Genomic DNA, 17,587 nt, shown 5'->3' on the forward strand with positions numbered 1-17,587 from the left:
TCTTTTCTGGGGATACTATTGTCTTGCATTCCATTGATAAAAAACTGTTGTCTGCACATGAGGACACTTCAACAGCAATTAGACAATCAATGGAAACAAATAAAAGGCTTTTTCGACGATGTAATCCGAATAACCCCATCAGCAAAGCAGGCTTTCAAGTGGTGGAAGGATACTCCCCTCGTCTCAGAAGGTCTGTCATTTCTGAAGGACAAGACCATGCACGTAATAACAGATGCATCCCTAGAGGGTTGGGGTGCTCATTTACAGGATCTTTCAGTGAGGGGGAAATGGTCCACTCAAGAATCGACTCTCCACATAAATGTATTGGAGTCAAGAGCAGTTGCCTTAGCACTCAAATCCTTCCTCACAAACATCAGGAATTCTTCAGTCTTGATAAGAACAGACAATACCACGGTCATGCACTACATCAACAAACAGGGAGGCACGAGATCTCGAGCATTATCTCTAGAGACGCAAAAGCTGTGGCATTGGGTAATTCAACATCGGATCTCCATCAGAGCAGAACATCTCCCAGGGATCACCAACACCTGGGCAGATGCCCTAAGCAGGACTCGAACCAGCTGCCACGAGTGGGAACTCAATCAGTCAGTTCTCGACCGTCTCTTTCGTCGTTGGGGCAAACCCAGTCTAGATCTGTTCGCGACCAGAGACAACAAGAAATGCCAACACTTCGCAAGCTGGCGACCGCAGAAGGGATCAAAGGGGAATGTGTTTTTGATCAGATGGTCAGGGATTTATGCATACGCTTTTCCCCCGCTTCCACTCATCCCGAGACTTCTGCAAAAGATGAATAGGGAACCATGCAGGGTTCTATTAATTGCTCCCAGATGGCCACGCCAGTTCTGGTTCACAGAGCTTCTATTACTTTCGGAACAACCTCACGTTCGACTAAAGGCCATACCGGAATTGTTAACAATGAACCAGGGTCAGGTTCGTCATCCCAACCCGACATCTCTTCGTTTATCAGCCTGGCTCCTGAATTCTATGAATTCGATGGACTAGATATCCCTCCAGATTGCAGGGAGGTGCTTGCCTGTGCCAGGGCTCAGTCTACAAACCGAACGTATAAGTTCAAGTGGAAGAGGTTTTGCTTATGGTGCTCAACTTGCAACATTCATCCTCTAAGGTCTTCTCCGGAACAGATTCTGCCGTATTTATTGCATTTGGCTAAATCCGGCCTTTCACATTCATCTATCAGAGTGCACCTGGCTGCCATATCCCGTTTCCGACGGACGTCTCAGTCACCTTCTCTATGGTCGTCCAGAATAATAAAGCAATTTCTCAAGGGTTTGTTTAGGATGTTTCCACCAATTCATGGTCCTGCGCCGCAGTGGCATTTGAACTTTGTGCTCTCCCAATTAATGAAACATCAGTTTGAACCCATTCATAGGTTGATCTCAAATTCATTTCTTTTAAAACAGCCCTCCTTCTAGCCTTGACGTCAGCGAAGAGGGTCAGCGATATCCAAGCCTTCACAATTTCTCCACCTTTCCTCCAATTCAAGCCAGAGGTGGTCATTTTGAGAACTAATCCAAAATTTATACCTAAGGTTCCATCATCTTTTCACCTAAATGAACCAGTGGTTCTCAGAGCATTTTTTCCAAATCCACAAACTGCAGCGTTTAAAATTTTATATACAAAGGACAAGCGACTTCCGCAAATCTGAACAACTATTTATCAGTTATGGAAAGATCAATAAAGGTAAAGCCGTTACGAAGCAGACCATAGCGCGCTGGATCTCTTCTGCCACACAGTTGTGCCACCAGTTGGCAGGGAAACCATTATCATCCAGTGTCAGAGCGCACTCCACTAGAGCGGTATCCACTTTAGCAGCTCTGTTTGCTGGAATCCCTCTGAACCAGATCTGCAGGGCGGCAACATGGACACGTGCTCACACTTTTACCCAGCACTACTGCTTAGAAGCTACGGACAGAATGGATGCTGCGGTAGGACAAGCAGTATTACGTAATTTATTTGCATTAGGTGAGCCAATAACCTCTTACCCTCCATCCTCTATGTACTGTTAGAAGGATAATTTTATGTATATACTTATATCTATGTGTGTGTGTATATGTATATATTTTTATATATATATATGGATGTATATATATATATTTATATATATATATATATTTATATAGGTAATATGGTTAACGGTTGATTTGCAAATGTTAATTACCTATATGAGTTCAGATAGCATGCGTTATTCACAGGCATACTATTGGTGTACAGAAATCAAAAAAAAATTCTTACTGCTGGCTACTCTGATTCAAGCATGTGAATCTATGAAAGATACCCCAATACTGGAGAAGAAAATGAGTTATTTACCTGTAACTGTGGTTCTCCAGTATTGGTATCTTTCATAGATTCACATGCGACCCACCCTCCTCCCCAGAGGGGCTCACCTCCTTTGTTTTTTTCCCGGTAATCTCTAGTGCGGAGAAATCTGAGAGACTGAGCCTCTGTGCTGAGGATTCTAAAGGGGTGGTCACGCCTGATTGGCTGAAATGTGGGCTCTTTCTAAAGAGGCTGATAGTTCTACAATTGAATGTTTCTCTCCTATTGACTTCAATATTAAAAAAAAAAAAAAAAAAAAAAAAATCTCTAATTATTGCTTTCTATGTACCGTGGGACTCCCACTTCGACGACGGGGAATGATTCAAGCATGTGAATCTATGAAAGATACCAATACTGGAGAACCACAGTTACAGGTAAGTAACTCAGTTCGATGGCATCTGTCGCTGTAGATACGCATGTTCTGCAATAGCTCGCCATCTGGTGTTGGGCCGGAGTGTTACAAGTTGTTTTTCTTCGAAGAAGTCTTTCGAGTCACGGGACCGAGTGACTCCTCCTTTTGTCTCCATTGCGCATGGGCGTCGACTCCATCTTCGATTGTTTTTTTTCCGCCATCGGGTTCGGACGTGTTCCTGTCGCTCCGAGTTTCGGAACGGAAGATTAGCTAATTTCGGAAGATTTTAGTCGGTATTGTTGCGTTCGGGATCGGCGTACTTAGATTCCACACCGCATCGAAGATCGAAGAGCTCCGGTGCCCTTCGGGGTAGTTTTTCGATCATCCGTCGGGGCCTGGTCGGCCCGACCGCGTGCTGAAGAACGCCGATGGAACGGACCCCGTTCCGGTTCTGCCCCAAATGCCACAATAAATACCCCTACACAGACCAACACTTGGTCTGCAACCTGTGCCTGTCACCTGAGCACAGCGAAAACACCTGCGAGGCCTGTCGTGCGTTCCGGTCCCGAAAAACACTCAGAGACCGTCGAGCCAGAAGACTGCAGATGGCGTCCGCACCGACAGCCCAACGGGAGTTCGAGGAACAGGAAGAGGAAGGTACCTTCTCGATCCAAGACTCAGACTCCAAAGGATTCAACGATACACAAACCGTGAGTAAAACGTCGAAATCCACTCAGAGGAACATTTACAAGGCCCAGGGGACGCCACTGCCACCAGGCCATGGCTCGACCCATAAATTCGGTGACCGACCGTCGGCACCGAAAAAGGCCCAAACAGTGCCGAGATCGTCCGACTCCGGTCGAGACACCGGCACGCAGCCTTCTCGGGACCGAGAAAGTGCTGGAGACAAGCCTCGACACCGAGATGCCGGTGTGGACACGGCTCGACGCCGAGACAGCGGCACCGAAACAGATCGACGCCGAGAGGTTTCGGCCCCGAAAAAGAAAAAAGTCACCTCGGAGCCGAAAAAACACGCAGACAGGGTTTCGATGCCGAAACAAACTGCAAGCGACCCAGCTTCAGGCTCTTATACAGAAGAGCACTCGCTAACCTCCCAAATGCAAAAGCATAGGTTTGAGGAACAGCTACAAGCAACTGATGTGGACCATACGCAAAAGCGTATATTCATACAGCAGGGGACAGGAAAAATAAGCACCCTTCCCCCCATTAGGAGAAAGAGAAGGTTGGAGTTCCAGACGGAACAGACACCACAACCAAAAGTGGTGAAAAGAGTTACCCCACCACCCTCTCCTCCGCCCGTGATTAACGTCTCACCAGCACAAACTCCATCACACTCCCCAGCTCACACCACCATGAGCCAGGGTGACCAAGATCAGGACGCATGGGACCTATACGACGCCCCAGTGTCAGATAACAGTCCAGAGGCATACCCTACAAAGCCATCTCCACCAGAAGACAGCACCGCGTATTCTCAAGTGGTGGCTAGAGCAGCACAATTTCACAACGTAAGCCTCCACTCAGAACAGGTCGAGGATGATTTCTTATTCAACACACTCTCCTCCACCCACAGCTCATACCAAAGCCTGCCCATGCTCCCTGGTATGCTCCGGCACGCAAAAGACATCTTTAAGGAGCCGGTCAAAAGTAGGGCAATCACACCAAGGGTGGAAAAAAAGTATAAGGCGCCTCCTACAGACCCGGCTTTCATCACTACACAGCTGCCACCAGACTGTCGTTGTAGGAGCAGCTAGGAAAAGGGCCAACTCTCACACATCTGGAGATGCACCACCCCCAGATAAAGAAAGCCGCAAGTTCGATGCAGCTGGTAAAAGAGTCGCAGCACAAGCTGCAAACCAGTGGCGCATCGCGAACTCCCAGGCACTACTTGCGCGCTATGACAGAGCCCACTGGGACGAGATGCAACATCTCATTGAACATCTGCCCAAGGACTTACAAAATAGGGCAAAACAAGTGGTTGAGGAGGGACAGACCATCTCCAACAACCAGATACGCTCCTCCATGGACGCTGCAGATACAGCTGCACGGACAATTAATACATCTGTAACTATCAGAAGGCATGCATGGCTCCGAACGTCTGGATTTAAACCAGAGATTCAACAAGCAGTTCTCAATATGCCTTTTAATGAAAAAGAACTGTTCGGTCCAGAAGTGGACACAGCGATTGAGAAACTCAAAAAAGATACGGACACTGCCAAAGCCATGGGCGCACTCTACTCCCCGCAGAGCAGAGGGAATTACAGCACATTCCGTAAAACGCCCTTTCGAGGGGGGTTTCGGGGTCAAAGCACACAAGCCAGCACCTCACAAGCCACACCGTCCAGTTACCAGGGACAGTATAGAGGAGGTTTTCGGGGACAATATAGAGGAGGGCAATTCCCTAGAAATAGAGGAAGATTTCAAAGCCCCAAAACCACTACTACTAAACAGTGACTCACATGTCACTCACCCCCTCCACACAACACCAGTGGGGGGAAGAATAGGTCATCATTACAAAGCATGGGAGGAAATCACTACAGACACTTGGGTTCTAGCAATTATCCAACATGGTTATTGCATAGAATTTCTACAATTCCCTCCAAACATACCACCAAGAGCACAAAATTTAACAACACACCATTCCAATCTCCTAGAGATAGAAGTGCAGGCACTATTGCAAAAGAATGCAATCGAATTAGTGCCAAACACACAAATAAACACAGGAGTTTACTCACTGTACTTTCTGATACCAAAGAAGGACAAAACACTAAGACCAATCCTAGACCTCAGAGTAGTGAACACTTTCATCAAATCAGACCACTTCCACATGGTCACACTACAAGAAGTATTGCCATTGCTAAAACTACACGACTACATGGCAACTTTAGACCTCAAGGATGCTTATTTCCATATACCAATACACCCATCGCACAGGAAATACCTAAGGTTTGTATTCAAAGGAATACATTACCAATTCAAGGTACTGCCTTTCGGATTAACAACCGCACCAAGAGTCTTTACCAAATGTCTAGCGGTAGTCGCTGCACACATAAGAAGGCAGCAAATACATGTGTTCCCATATTTGGACGACTGGCTAATCAAGGCCCATTCGTTCATACAGTGCTCAAATCACACAAATCAGATCATACAAACCCTCTTCAAACTCGGGTTCACCGTCAACTTTACAAAATCCAACATTCTGCCGCGCAAGGTACAACAATACCTAGGAGCCATAATAGACACATCAAAAGGAGTGGCCACTCCAAGTCCACAAAGAATTCTAAATTTCAACACCATCATACAACGCATGTATCCAACACAAAACATACAAGCAAAGATGGTATTACAACTCCTAGGCATGATGTCTTCATGCATAGCCATTGTCCCAAACGCAAGACTGCACATGAGGCCCTTACAACAATGCCTAGCATCACAGTGGTCTCAAGCACAGGGTCACCTTCTAGATCTGGTGTTAATAGACCGCCAAACTTACCTCTCGCTTCTGTGGTGGAACAACATAAATTTAAACAAGGGGCGGCCTTTCCAAGACCCAGTGCCACAATACGTAATAACAACAGATGCTTCCATGACAGGGTGGGGAGCACACCTCGATCAACACAGCATACAAGGACAATGGAACGTACATCAAACAAGACTGCATATCAATCACCTAGAACTTCTAGCAGTTTTTCAAGCACTAAAAGCTTTCCAACCAATAATAGTTCACAAATACATTCTCATCAAAACAGACAACATGACAACAATGTATTATCTAAACAAGCAGGGGGGGACGCACTCCACGCAGTTAAGCCTGCTAGCACAAAAGATTTGGCATTGGGCAATTCACAACCAAATTCGCCTAATAGCACAGTTTATACCAGGGATCCAAAATCAACTCGCAGACAATCTCTCTCGAGATCACCAACAGGTCCACGAATGGGAAATTCACCCCCAAATTCTGAACACTTATTTCAAACTCTGGGGAACACCTCAGATAGACTTGTTTGCGACAAGGGAGAACGCAAAATGCCAAAACTTCGCATCCAGATACCCACACAAACAATCCCAAGGCAATGCCCTATGGATGAACTGGTCAGGGATATTTGCTTACGCTTTTCCTCCTCTCCCTCTCCTTCCTTACCTGGTAAACAAACTCAGTCAAAGCAAACTCAAACTCATATTAATAGCGCCAACTTGGGCAAGGCAACCCTGGTACACAACGCTGCTAGACCTATCAGTGGTACCCTGCATCAAATTGCCCAACAGGCCAGATCTGTTGACACAGCACAACCAAAAGATCAGACACCCAGATCCAGCATCGCTGAATCTAGCAATCTGGCTCCTGAAATCCTAGAATTCGGGCACTTACAACTTACCCAAGAATGTATGGAAGTCATAAAACAAGCCAGAAGGCCATCCACCAGGCACTGCTATGCTAGTAAATGGAAGAGGTTTGTTTGCTACTGCCATATTAATCAAATACAACCATTACACACAACTCCAGAACATGTAGTGGGTTACTTGCTTCACTTACAAAAATCTAACCTAGCTTTCTCTTCCATTAAAATACACCTTGCAGCAATATCTGCATACCTGCAGACTACCTATTCAACTTCCCTATATAAGATACCAGTCATTAAAGCATTCATGGAGGGCCTTAGGAGAATTATACCACCAAGAACACTACCTGTTCCTTCATGGAACCTAAATGTTGTCCTAACTAGACTTATGGGTCCACCTTTTGAACCCATGCACTCCTGCGACATACAGTTCCTAACCTGGAAGGTGGCATTTCTCATCGCCATTACTTCCCTAAGAAGAGTAAGCGAGATTCAGGCGTTTACAATACAGGAACCTTTTATACAACTACACAAAAATAAAGTCGTCCTAAGGACCAATCCTAAATTTTTGCCAAAGGTTATTTCACCGTTCCATCTAAATCAAACAGTGGAACTTCCAGTGTTCTTTCCACAGCCAGATACCGTAGCTGAAAGGGCACTACATACATTAGATGTCAAAAGAGCATTAATGTATTACATTGACAGAACAAAAAACATCAGGAAGACTAAACAACTCTTTATTGCATTTCAAAAACCTCATGCAGGAAACCCAATTTCAAAACAAGGTATAGCCAGATGGATAGTTAAATGCATCCAAATCTGCTACCTTAAAGCTAAACGACAGCTGCCCATTACACCAAGGGCACACTCAACCAGAAAAAAAGGTGCTACCATGGCCTTTCTAGGAAACATCCCAATGCAAGAAATATGTAAGGCAGCCACATGGTCTACGCCTCACACATTCACCAAGCACTACTGTGTAGACGTGTTATCCGCACAACAAGCCACAGTAGGTCAAGCCGTATTAAGAACATTATTTCAGACTACTTCCACTCCTACAGGCTGATCCACCGCTTTTGGGGAAATAACTGCTTACTAGTCTATGCAGAACATGCGTATCTACAGCGACAGATGCCATCGAACTGAAAATGTCACTTACCCAGTGTACATCTGTTCGTGGCATCAGTCGCAGTAGATTCGCATGTGCCCACCCGCCTCCCCGGGAGCCTGTAGCAGTTTGGAAGTTACCTTCAATTATTTATATATGTATCATCTCAACCTTAAATAGGTGCATACTTAGTCACTCCATTGCATGGGCACTATTACTACAATTCAACTCCTTCCTCACCCTCTGCGGGGAAAAACAATCGAAGATGGAGTCGACGCCCATGCGCAATGGAGACAAAAGGAGGAGTCACTCGGTCCCGTGACTCGAAAGACTTCTTCGAAGAAAAACAACTTGTAACACTCCGGCCCAACACCAGATGGCGAGCTATTGCAGAACATGCGAATCTACTGCGACTGATGCCACGAACAGATGTACACTGGGTAAGTGACATTTTCATTTTCTTACCTCCCCCAGGATCTGTTTATTTTTGCACTGTGTCCACTTTTAAAATAGCTTATTGCCATTTTAACAAAAACTGTATACGTTATTGCTCTAATTCAAAGTTCCTAACTTACCTGTGTGGAGTACCTTGCATTTTATGTATTTACTTCAAATCTTGAACTTGTGGTCCTAAAAATAAATTAAGAAAATATATTTTTCTATATAAAAACTATTGGCCTGGAGTTAAGTCTTTGAATATGTGTTCCTCATTTATTGCCTGTGTGTGTACAACAAATGCTTAACACTACCCTCTGATAAGCCTATTGCTCAACCACACTACCACAAAATAGAGCATTAGAATTATCTAATTTTGCCACTATCTTACCTCTAAGGGGAACCCTTGGAGACTCTGCACACTGTCTCATACTTTGAGATAGTATATACAGAGTCAATTTCCTACAACCCTGCATGTGGTTTGCCTATGGTGCCTGGGTCCCAGTCCTGCAGCGATTATGCCTTGATGCATCCCAAGGCCATTTAAAACGGGAAGAAAAGCTCTTTGCAGGAAAACTCCGCAAGAACCTAAGCCGCAATCTGTCAAGGTGTAAGGTAGGTCCTAGTCTCAAGTTCTAAAGGTAGGTCCTGGTCCCAAGGTTGCTTCCGCGACACATCGTCTTAATGATCTAAATCCTCAGGTAAACCCAAGAAAAAAACATAAGAAGCCCAGACTGGGTTTGGCCCTGTCCTGCCACTCTAGATCTCCCATGAAGGTTTGAGGGCATCATTGTGCCTCCAGGTCACTCTACCAAAGTCGCTCTATTTTCTGACCCTTGTTCCACAGCAACTGGAATTTCTGGGGCTGTCGGCAGCACAGCAGCAAAAAGATGACTTTACCTAAGTCATGCTGCAGCTTTTTCGCATATGGCTGGCCTGTGGATCCCATTGTGCTTAGAGGTCTCCCAGTTGAGCTTCATCTGGCGGGTATGTCTTTGGTGCCAGCTGGGCCCTCTAGATTCACTCAGGGTTCTAAACCGACTATAGCCCTGGTTCCCTCTTTTGTGGCACAACCAACACCAGAATGCAATCCATTGATGCCATTGACTCCAGACAACAAGGGCCAACCTATAGACAATGCTGAGGTGGCACCACCTTATTTGAGGCCATGTGCTCCTCTATCTGAGCTGCAACCATTTAACCACCCTTCTGATTCTGACACATCACCTCTCCCTTCCAGAAGGTGTTGATGGAAGCTATGATGTTGAAGATTAGATTGCCCAGCCATACAAAGACCAAAATTGTTACGAAGACCTCAGGTGTGCTAGTTGATTGTTTATCTCCCCAAATACTGGACTAGCTTCCCCACCCAGGGCCCTGTCACCAAAGACAGCACCTACTTTGCCAAGGTTTTGACAAAGGGTTGCAAAGGTTGTCAACCTTCAGCTTCCTACTTAGCCTGGCCAAACAAGTTCTGAGCCTCTTCTGCTATTCAATGAGCTTCTAAACAACACACTTCTGGGAATCAGGGCTAAACCTTTCTCAGGCCCACAAGTTAATCGCCAGGTTCCACATCCTGCTCCAGCTGTTTGTATTGCAGTTTGCTCTGCAAAGGGTGGGTAATAAGTTAAATGTCTTTCCAGCTGAACAATATTTTTTTCCAGTGAATCCAATTATTAAGGGAATATATTTGACCTTATTCGTAAAATCAGTTGAATACACCATGAACTAAAATGCTTAACCTGTTCCTGGTTAGAAAGATTATTGTATGAGATGAATATGTAAAGTTACTTTGAGCTGAAAGTTACTTTAAGAATGGAATGTTTTTTTGTTTACTTTCTCTGTGGTATTTGCCCAGAAGACTGCACCATGTTTTCTAAACGTCTGTAATTTTTAATATCCCTTGTAGAAGGTAGCATTGATTATCTGTACAGTGTGTCACTTTACATCAGTTGAATTAGTGCAGTCAGAGTGCTTTTTGGTGTTGACCTCCCAAGTGCTGCAGTTGTTACTATAGTGCTACTATCCAACACAGTTCTTTGGGGTTTTGGAATTCTTCAAAACTAAAGACTTTTAAGATTTCTCTGCTGCTAGAGGTACTACAACAATTGGTAGACATTTGTAAATTGAACACCCAAGTGATGAATTATTGTTTCGAAGTAACGTTTTCCTTTTTCTTCATTCAGCACGGCATACCATGATCCTGTAATGGGACACAAGAATGCAGCTAACAGGAAAAGCACTGGACAGTTGAACCTAAGCACAAGCCCTACAAGCAGTGGAAACTATTTGGGAAATTACAGCAATGTAAGAAGTAACTCTTTGAGACTCAGTTTAATGGGTGACCGGAAAGGTGACCGGCGACGGAGTAACACACTGGATATAATGGATGGCAGGATAAACCATGGGGGTAGTTTAGCAAGGACTAGAAGCCTTTCTTCTCTTGGAGGAACAGTTGATATGCAGCCCACTACTGATCCTAATAATTTAATGGCCACGATTTTCTGGATTGCAGCATCCTTGCTAGAATCAGACTATGAATATGAATACCTCCTGGCTCTCAGACTGCTTAACAAACTGCTTACTCATTTGCCTCTGGATAAACAAGACAGTCGGGAGAAGATTGAAAAAGTTCAAAGTAAATTGAAATGGAGTAACTTTCCAGGCCTTCAGCAGCTCTTCCTAAAGGGATTTACTTCAGTTTCAACACAGGAAATGACAGTTCACCTCCTCAGCAAACTTATCACTGTGTCTAAAAACACTTTGGTGGACCCTTCTCAGTTAGCAGGTAACAAGTTAGCCAAAAGTACGCTTTAATGTGACGATTTGCTGAAGTTTGTACTTATTTCTTCTGACTTGCACTTGTTTTTTGATGATCTGATTTATAAGTTACAAATATTCCTCACTTTATGAATAACTTAGAGCGGGAAAGCTCCCTGATTGACGTACCACTCGCTACAAGAAGTAGGTCCACAGTGCTACCAAGTGGCACCACATGACTTAAGCAGTGACTTTGGGCCAGATGTAATTAAGTTTTATTTTGCGACTTGCAATTTGCGAGTCATAGCGACTCGCAAATTGCAACTCGCAAAAGTGCATGCAGAAAGGTGTCTCAGACACTTTCTGCTACTCGCTATGGGGAAGCAAAGACCGACCTCATGAATATTAATGAGGTGGGTCGCAGTTTACGACCCCATAGCGAGTCAATGCACTCGCAGGGATGGTGGCCTGCTGGAGACAGAAGACCACCATGTCTGTGACTGCTTTTAAATAAAGCAGTTTTTTCTTTTCTTTTTGCAGTCCGTTTTCCTTAAAGGAAAACGAGCTGCAAAACGAAAAACTTCCGAAACCATTTGGTTTCGGTTTTTTCAGAGTAGGCAGTGGTCCATAGGACCACTGCCCGCTCTGAAAAAATATTTTTGGGGCATTCACAAAGGGGAAGGGGTCCCATGGGGGACCCCTTCTCTTTTGCGAATGAGTTACCATACACTTCAAGTGGATGGTAACTGCGAGTTGGTTTGCGACCGCATTCGCGGTCACAAACCAATTCAGCATGGCGATGCGGTCGCAAATAGGAAGGGAATACCCCTTCCTGTTTGCGAGTCGCAGCCTCAAATTGAGGTTGTGCATCGCGGTAAGCTTTTTGCGCGTCGCAAACTGCGTTTTTCGCAGTTTGCGACTTGCAAAAGGCTTCCTACATCTGGCCCTTAGTGCTCTACAGATGTGGCCACATTGAGCAAATATATATGGCACAGGCTAGCGCACTGATGTTAGTGGTCCCGGAGATTTCTGTATCCATCCTACTCTAAGCCCAACATGGCTTCAAGTGTGAATTTCCTTTTCTTTTCTTTTCTTTATTTTTATTTTTTTATTTACAAAATTGCTTTTTGGAAATGCACATGCAAGGACTGAGGTCTGCTGTCCCTTGCAGACCTCCAGCCCTGCATTTGTAATCAATTACTGGATGGTCACAAATTTTGACTTTCCTATTCAGTATTTATTAGGCAGGTTGTTTTGTTGCCCTTTGTAATGGACACTTGTGATAGATACTTCTAACTGCAGATTCCTCATCTTTTGAATGTTCCCCAGGTGTTCTACTGGATCCTTAAAATCTTCAGCATTACCAGTCAGTGCCAACAGGTGGAGCCGTGCAGCACTGCATTAGCTTTGTTCTGCATCGGAAGTGACATGTGGCGTTCCATATAAACACCACCGATGCCTATTGACACCAGTTGCTTTCTGTGCTCTCCATTTCCCCAGACTACAGAGCTCAAAAACCAATTGGACCAGTGTGCAGATCTCTAGCCTGTGTACCTTGTTAGTGGAAAAGAGTGCAGTTCACAGAATGGGGAGGACTGGAGGGCCGGTGAGGAATCAATGGTTAAAGAATCTGACACAAAGAGTGTTACCAAAGGTACTTAACTTATTCTTCTCATAGGTACTTCTGTTTGCAGATCCCTCACCTTTTTTAATAGATACCAAAGCACTACCTCTCAGACGCTGGGTCTGTGAACTGACTCAGACCAAAAAACTCCTGCAGAACTGCGTCCTCAAAATGGCCTTCTTGACACACCGACTGTCCAGATAGTTGTGCTTCATGAATGTATGAAGTGACACCGACGTAGCAGCGTAGCATATATCCAAAATAGTCACTCCATGTGCCACTGCAATGGTAGCAACATTGGCTGTGGTGGAATGAGCCCGCAATCCTTGCGGGGGCTGCTTCATGTCCTTGGTTGTTTTTTCTGAACTGCTCCCATGTGAAGGGCGCTCCATCCTCAACCAAGGTTTTGTGGACCCCAGGTTGTGGGAACGTTCGCCGTGGGCTGCACACCATCAACTCCCTGGGTAGAACCATGGCTTCTACGGTGCACTGCATAGCTAAGCCCGGTTACAGTCCATTGGGTTCTCAGGTGATGTCCAGTCTCTAATTGAACTGCCCTTGGATGGCTCCCACCTTTTTGTCAGCAAAGCAGACACTGCACTTGAGCGCTTTCATAAGACCAGGGTCACTGCCAGATCCTTCTGGCTTTTTTTGATCTGACCAGCCACTGTCTGCTCAGCCACAATAGCTGTCCTTTCACTCCTACTGCATGGGAGCTTTGGAAGGGGCAGCTTTGAATGACCACACCATCCATAACCAGTCCAGCAGCCAGCCCAGGCCTTTAAAGAAAGGGGCCGCAGAACTCAAATAGGATCTGGGAGCCAGACCCAGCGTGCTTCCAGTTTCCTGCCCCTTCAAGCCCATTTAGTATGCCTTCTCTCGGACACAGCCATCTTTTTGGAGGCAGAATATAGTACCACCTGCCCCAGACTGGGTACACCCTGCCATTTGTGGAAAGACTCCTGTCTCTCTCACAATCCCATGAAGAGCTGTTGGCGGAGCATCTTTCCTTACTCAGTCAGGAATTGCAGGCTCTTTTGGCCAAAGGAGCCTTCTAGAGGTAGGCCCATTCCAGAAGTAGGGTGTGCTTGATAATGCGCTACTTTCTGGTGCAGAAAAAGGATGGTGACTTCTGCCTTATATTAACTCAGTGCCCTCTTAATCCCTTTCAATGGAAAGAGAAATGAAAGATTCTCACATTGGCCTAGGTTCGGTCTGTCCTGGATCCTGTTGACTGGTGATAGCATTGGAGCTACAGAACATGTGTCCCACATCTCGTTCCTGATGACCCACAGGCATTACCTGCAGTGCTGGTGGTCCACAAGCATTTCCAGGTAGCTGTGCTCCCCTTAAGCCCTACCAGCCAGCCCCCCTCCCCTCCTCCCCCACCCTTCCCCCAATGTGCATATAGGTGATGTCTGTGGTTGCAGTTGATCTCTGGAGGTCAAGTTTGCAGTCTCGTCCTACCTCAACAACTGGCTTATGAAGGGGGTCTCATCCTAGGCAGTTGTCACCCATCTCTAAACTAAGGGGACCCTTTTCTATTTGCTCTGGTTAACTATCAATGTGCTGAAGTCACATCAGACTACATCTCAGATGCTTCTTTTCATCTGAGCCACTCTGGGTATAGTGCAGCTTCCCACCTACCCTCTAGAGCAGTGAGTCTAGGATAGTCAGCTTATGTTTTGGATTTTCTCGTGGATTTCGGTGAGACTGACTGTGGCTGCTGGGTCGCATGTCCTCATGCATCCTGCTGATGAAGCAAGATCATTGGCACATGTGGTATTTGCTGTGGAATCCGAAGACCCAGTGGATGCAGCATCAGGTGAATCTTTCTGACGTGGTCCATATATTGGAGGGAACTGCAAAAGATCTACAGTGGTGGCTGAGGAGCTGCAATTTCTTCTTTCCCCACCCAGCGCTCACAGTGGTGACAGATTTATCGCTCCTGGTTTGGAGTGGTCTTCTGGGAGAAGTGTCCTCCAGCAAAGTCTCAGCTCAACATCAGTTTTTTGGACTTAAGAACTATTCGCTTGGCATTGAAAACCTTCCTTCCATCCATCAAGGGAAGGCTGGTGCAGGTGTTCACGGACAACACCATTGCCAAGTGGTGTTGCAAAAAGCAGGCCGTTGTAGGGTTGTGAACCCTGTCAGGAGGCTCAGCGCCTCTAGACTTGGCTGGAGAGCCAGGACATCTTCGTGGTTGTTCAGCACCTGTATGCCAGGGCGGACATGCTGAGTTACTGATGCTTGACAGATCACAAATTGCATGTACTTCAGGATGTGGTGCAGGGCCTCTCCTGAGACTGAGAGCCTTAGCTTGACCTGTTCCTCACCACAGAAAACATGCAATATCAGCACTTTTGTGTGCCAAAGTTTCAAAAGCAGATTTCACTCAGACCCCTCTTGAGTGTAACTCTGGACTCCCTCCTGCATGTCTTTCTGACGGTTCCACTCCTGCCCAGAGTTCTCAAGAAGATCAGAACTGTCCGGGCCCAAGTCATCCTAGTGGCTGTGGATTGGGCACAGAATATGGTATCCTAAACTCTGAAGCATGAGCATCTGTCTTCCGGTCAGGCTGTCCCTTCAGGAGGATCTTCATTCACAGCAACAGGGCAGGGTCCTGCACCCAAACCTGTGCACTCTTCATCTTCATTCCTGGAGATTGAACAGTGACACTTGAGGGTCTTTAATCTCCCTCCTAAAGTCTGTGATGTGATATTGGCAAGCATGCATCTACTAAAACCGCTCATGCTTACTATTGGGATACTTTTGTGGCCTGGTGTTTCTCCTGTCATGTGAACCCCCTTTCTGCACCTATGTTAGAGGTTTTGCCATCCGCTCTATCTTTAACCTGGCAAGGACTTGCCGTGGGCAATGTTAAGGGTTACTTGTCAGCTATTTTAACCCTTCTGAGGCAGCCATATAAACCCTCCCTGTTCAAATTACCAGTTGTTATTTATTTTTTTGAAAGGTTCTCACCTAATCCCTTTGGGATGCCTTGGAGCCCCTGCATACCTGATCTCTGCTGCTCTTAAACATCAAATCTGGTAGAGACTCCTAGCTGCAGATTCCTTACCTTTGAATTTCCCAGGCGTCAGACTGTGTGCCGTTGGGTGGCTTCATTCGGTTTCATACAGCTTCGTCAGTGTTGAAAAATGGCGTGGTCACCTATATAGGCGACACCCGGACACACAGATGCCATTTCTTTTCTTTTTTGACAGTTAGTTCTGATCCAGAGAAGAGCTACCTCCCTCTCTCTATTTTTGACAGATTTTTTGCGACTTTGTCAACTATTATTTGGAAGTGTCAAGAATGTCTACTAGAAAGGCAGGTTTCACACTGAGTGGTGCCTATCACTGCACCATGTTGGTCACAGACCCCCATTTGAGTGCAACCAGGATTTGAAGTCGTGCTGGACTGCCGGACCATGTTGCCGACGGCTTTAGCTCTCTAAAGCTGCTTGCAGCCCAGCGGTCGAGGCCAGCTCACACAACTCCTATGAGATCTCCTTCCCGATCGAGAAGTTGTTCACAAGACTGCTGCAGGATCCACATGTGCTCTTCATTGCACTCGAGGTCTTTGGGACACTTGGGTTAGAGGCACAAGAATAAGTAGTAGTCTAAGTAGACTGTGCATCATCCGTCAGCAGACGTGACCAGTGAGGAACGTCAATGTTCCAGACACAGTTCTGCAGAGCTGTTGCAGGTCCAACTCCGTTCCTCTTCCTGTTTCTGGGAGTGACCCTCCCCCATTCAGATTAAAGACTTCTCCAAGGCTATGTGTTGTGTATTCGAGCAGGCCGAACCCTCTGGAGCACCTTCGGGCCCCAGCGTGTTCGGCAGTGATGGCTCTGGCTTCTGTTCCGATGGGGTCTCATGGATCTGATCACAAATCCGGATCGGTGCTGGTCGTGCCACGCAACCTTCTCTATTGCCGATCAAAACGCTGATGCTCCCAGTATCCCCCAGCAGCACCAGCCCTATTCTCATCCCCGACAACTCAGTCGCAATGGTATCAGTCAGCGCAGATTCTGGCTCAGACACAGGGCCCAGTGGCTATAACTCGTTGCCTGAAGATTTTTCTGAGCAGCCAGGCATGGGGGAATAGTTGGAGGGGTCATGGGGACCCTTTGGAATACCAGTTATACACCCCTAGAGAAAATTTGGACTGGAATGACAAACTAGATGATGCCAGTGGACTGGACAGGTCTCCACAAACTGGTTTGCTCTCTCCACCAACTGTGGCTATGGAGGAGGGTGCATGTTACTCAGTGGTGGTGAAGAGGGCAGCGGAGGTCTTCCCTCTGTGGCAGTCAAGACTAACCTCTTGACCAAAATGCTTCAGCCTGGGGCTTCCGCATCTGAACCCCTCTTGCACTTTAATAAGGCATTGAGCAATGTCCTGCTGAGAACCTGGTCCAAGCCTAGCACAGGGGCTCCACAGGACAATCGTCCACCGCCATCGCCCTGCCCCGGATGATCCTAGCTTCCTTACCCAACACTCAGCCTCTGAGAGCTTGGTAGTCCAAGCCTCAACTTCCCACGGCGGGATCCCTGCCACTCCCCCAAAACAGGGAATCCAAGAGGCTG

General features: G+C 46.2%; 1 protein-coding gene across 12 annotated transcripts in view; it reads left to right on the forward strand.

Annotated features, from left to right (window-relative positions):
* Positions 1–17,587, forward strand: part of FRYL (FRY like transcription coactivator) — a 1,894,812-nt gene that overhangs the window by 1,336,638 nt on the left and 540,587 nt on the right. For all 12 annotated transcript variants that reach the window (XM_069201557.1, XM_069201569.1, XM_069201550.1 and 9 more), the window contains one exon: positions 10,798–11,399. In XM_069201557.1, coding sequence (XP_069057658.1) covers positions 10,798–11,399 — 602 coding nt within the window. The remainder of the gene's footprint in view (positions 1–10,797; positions 11,400–17,587) is intronic.

Source organism: Pleurodeles waltl, chromosome 1_2 (genome assembly GCF_031143425.1).
Source record: "Pleurodeles waltl isolate 20211129_DDA chromosome 1_2, aPleWal1.hap1.20221129, whole genome shotgun sequence".
Lineage (NCBI taxonomy): Eukaryota > Metazoa > Chordata > Amphibia > Caudata > Salamandridae > Pleurodeles > Pleurodeles waltl.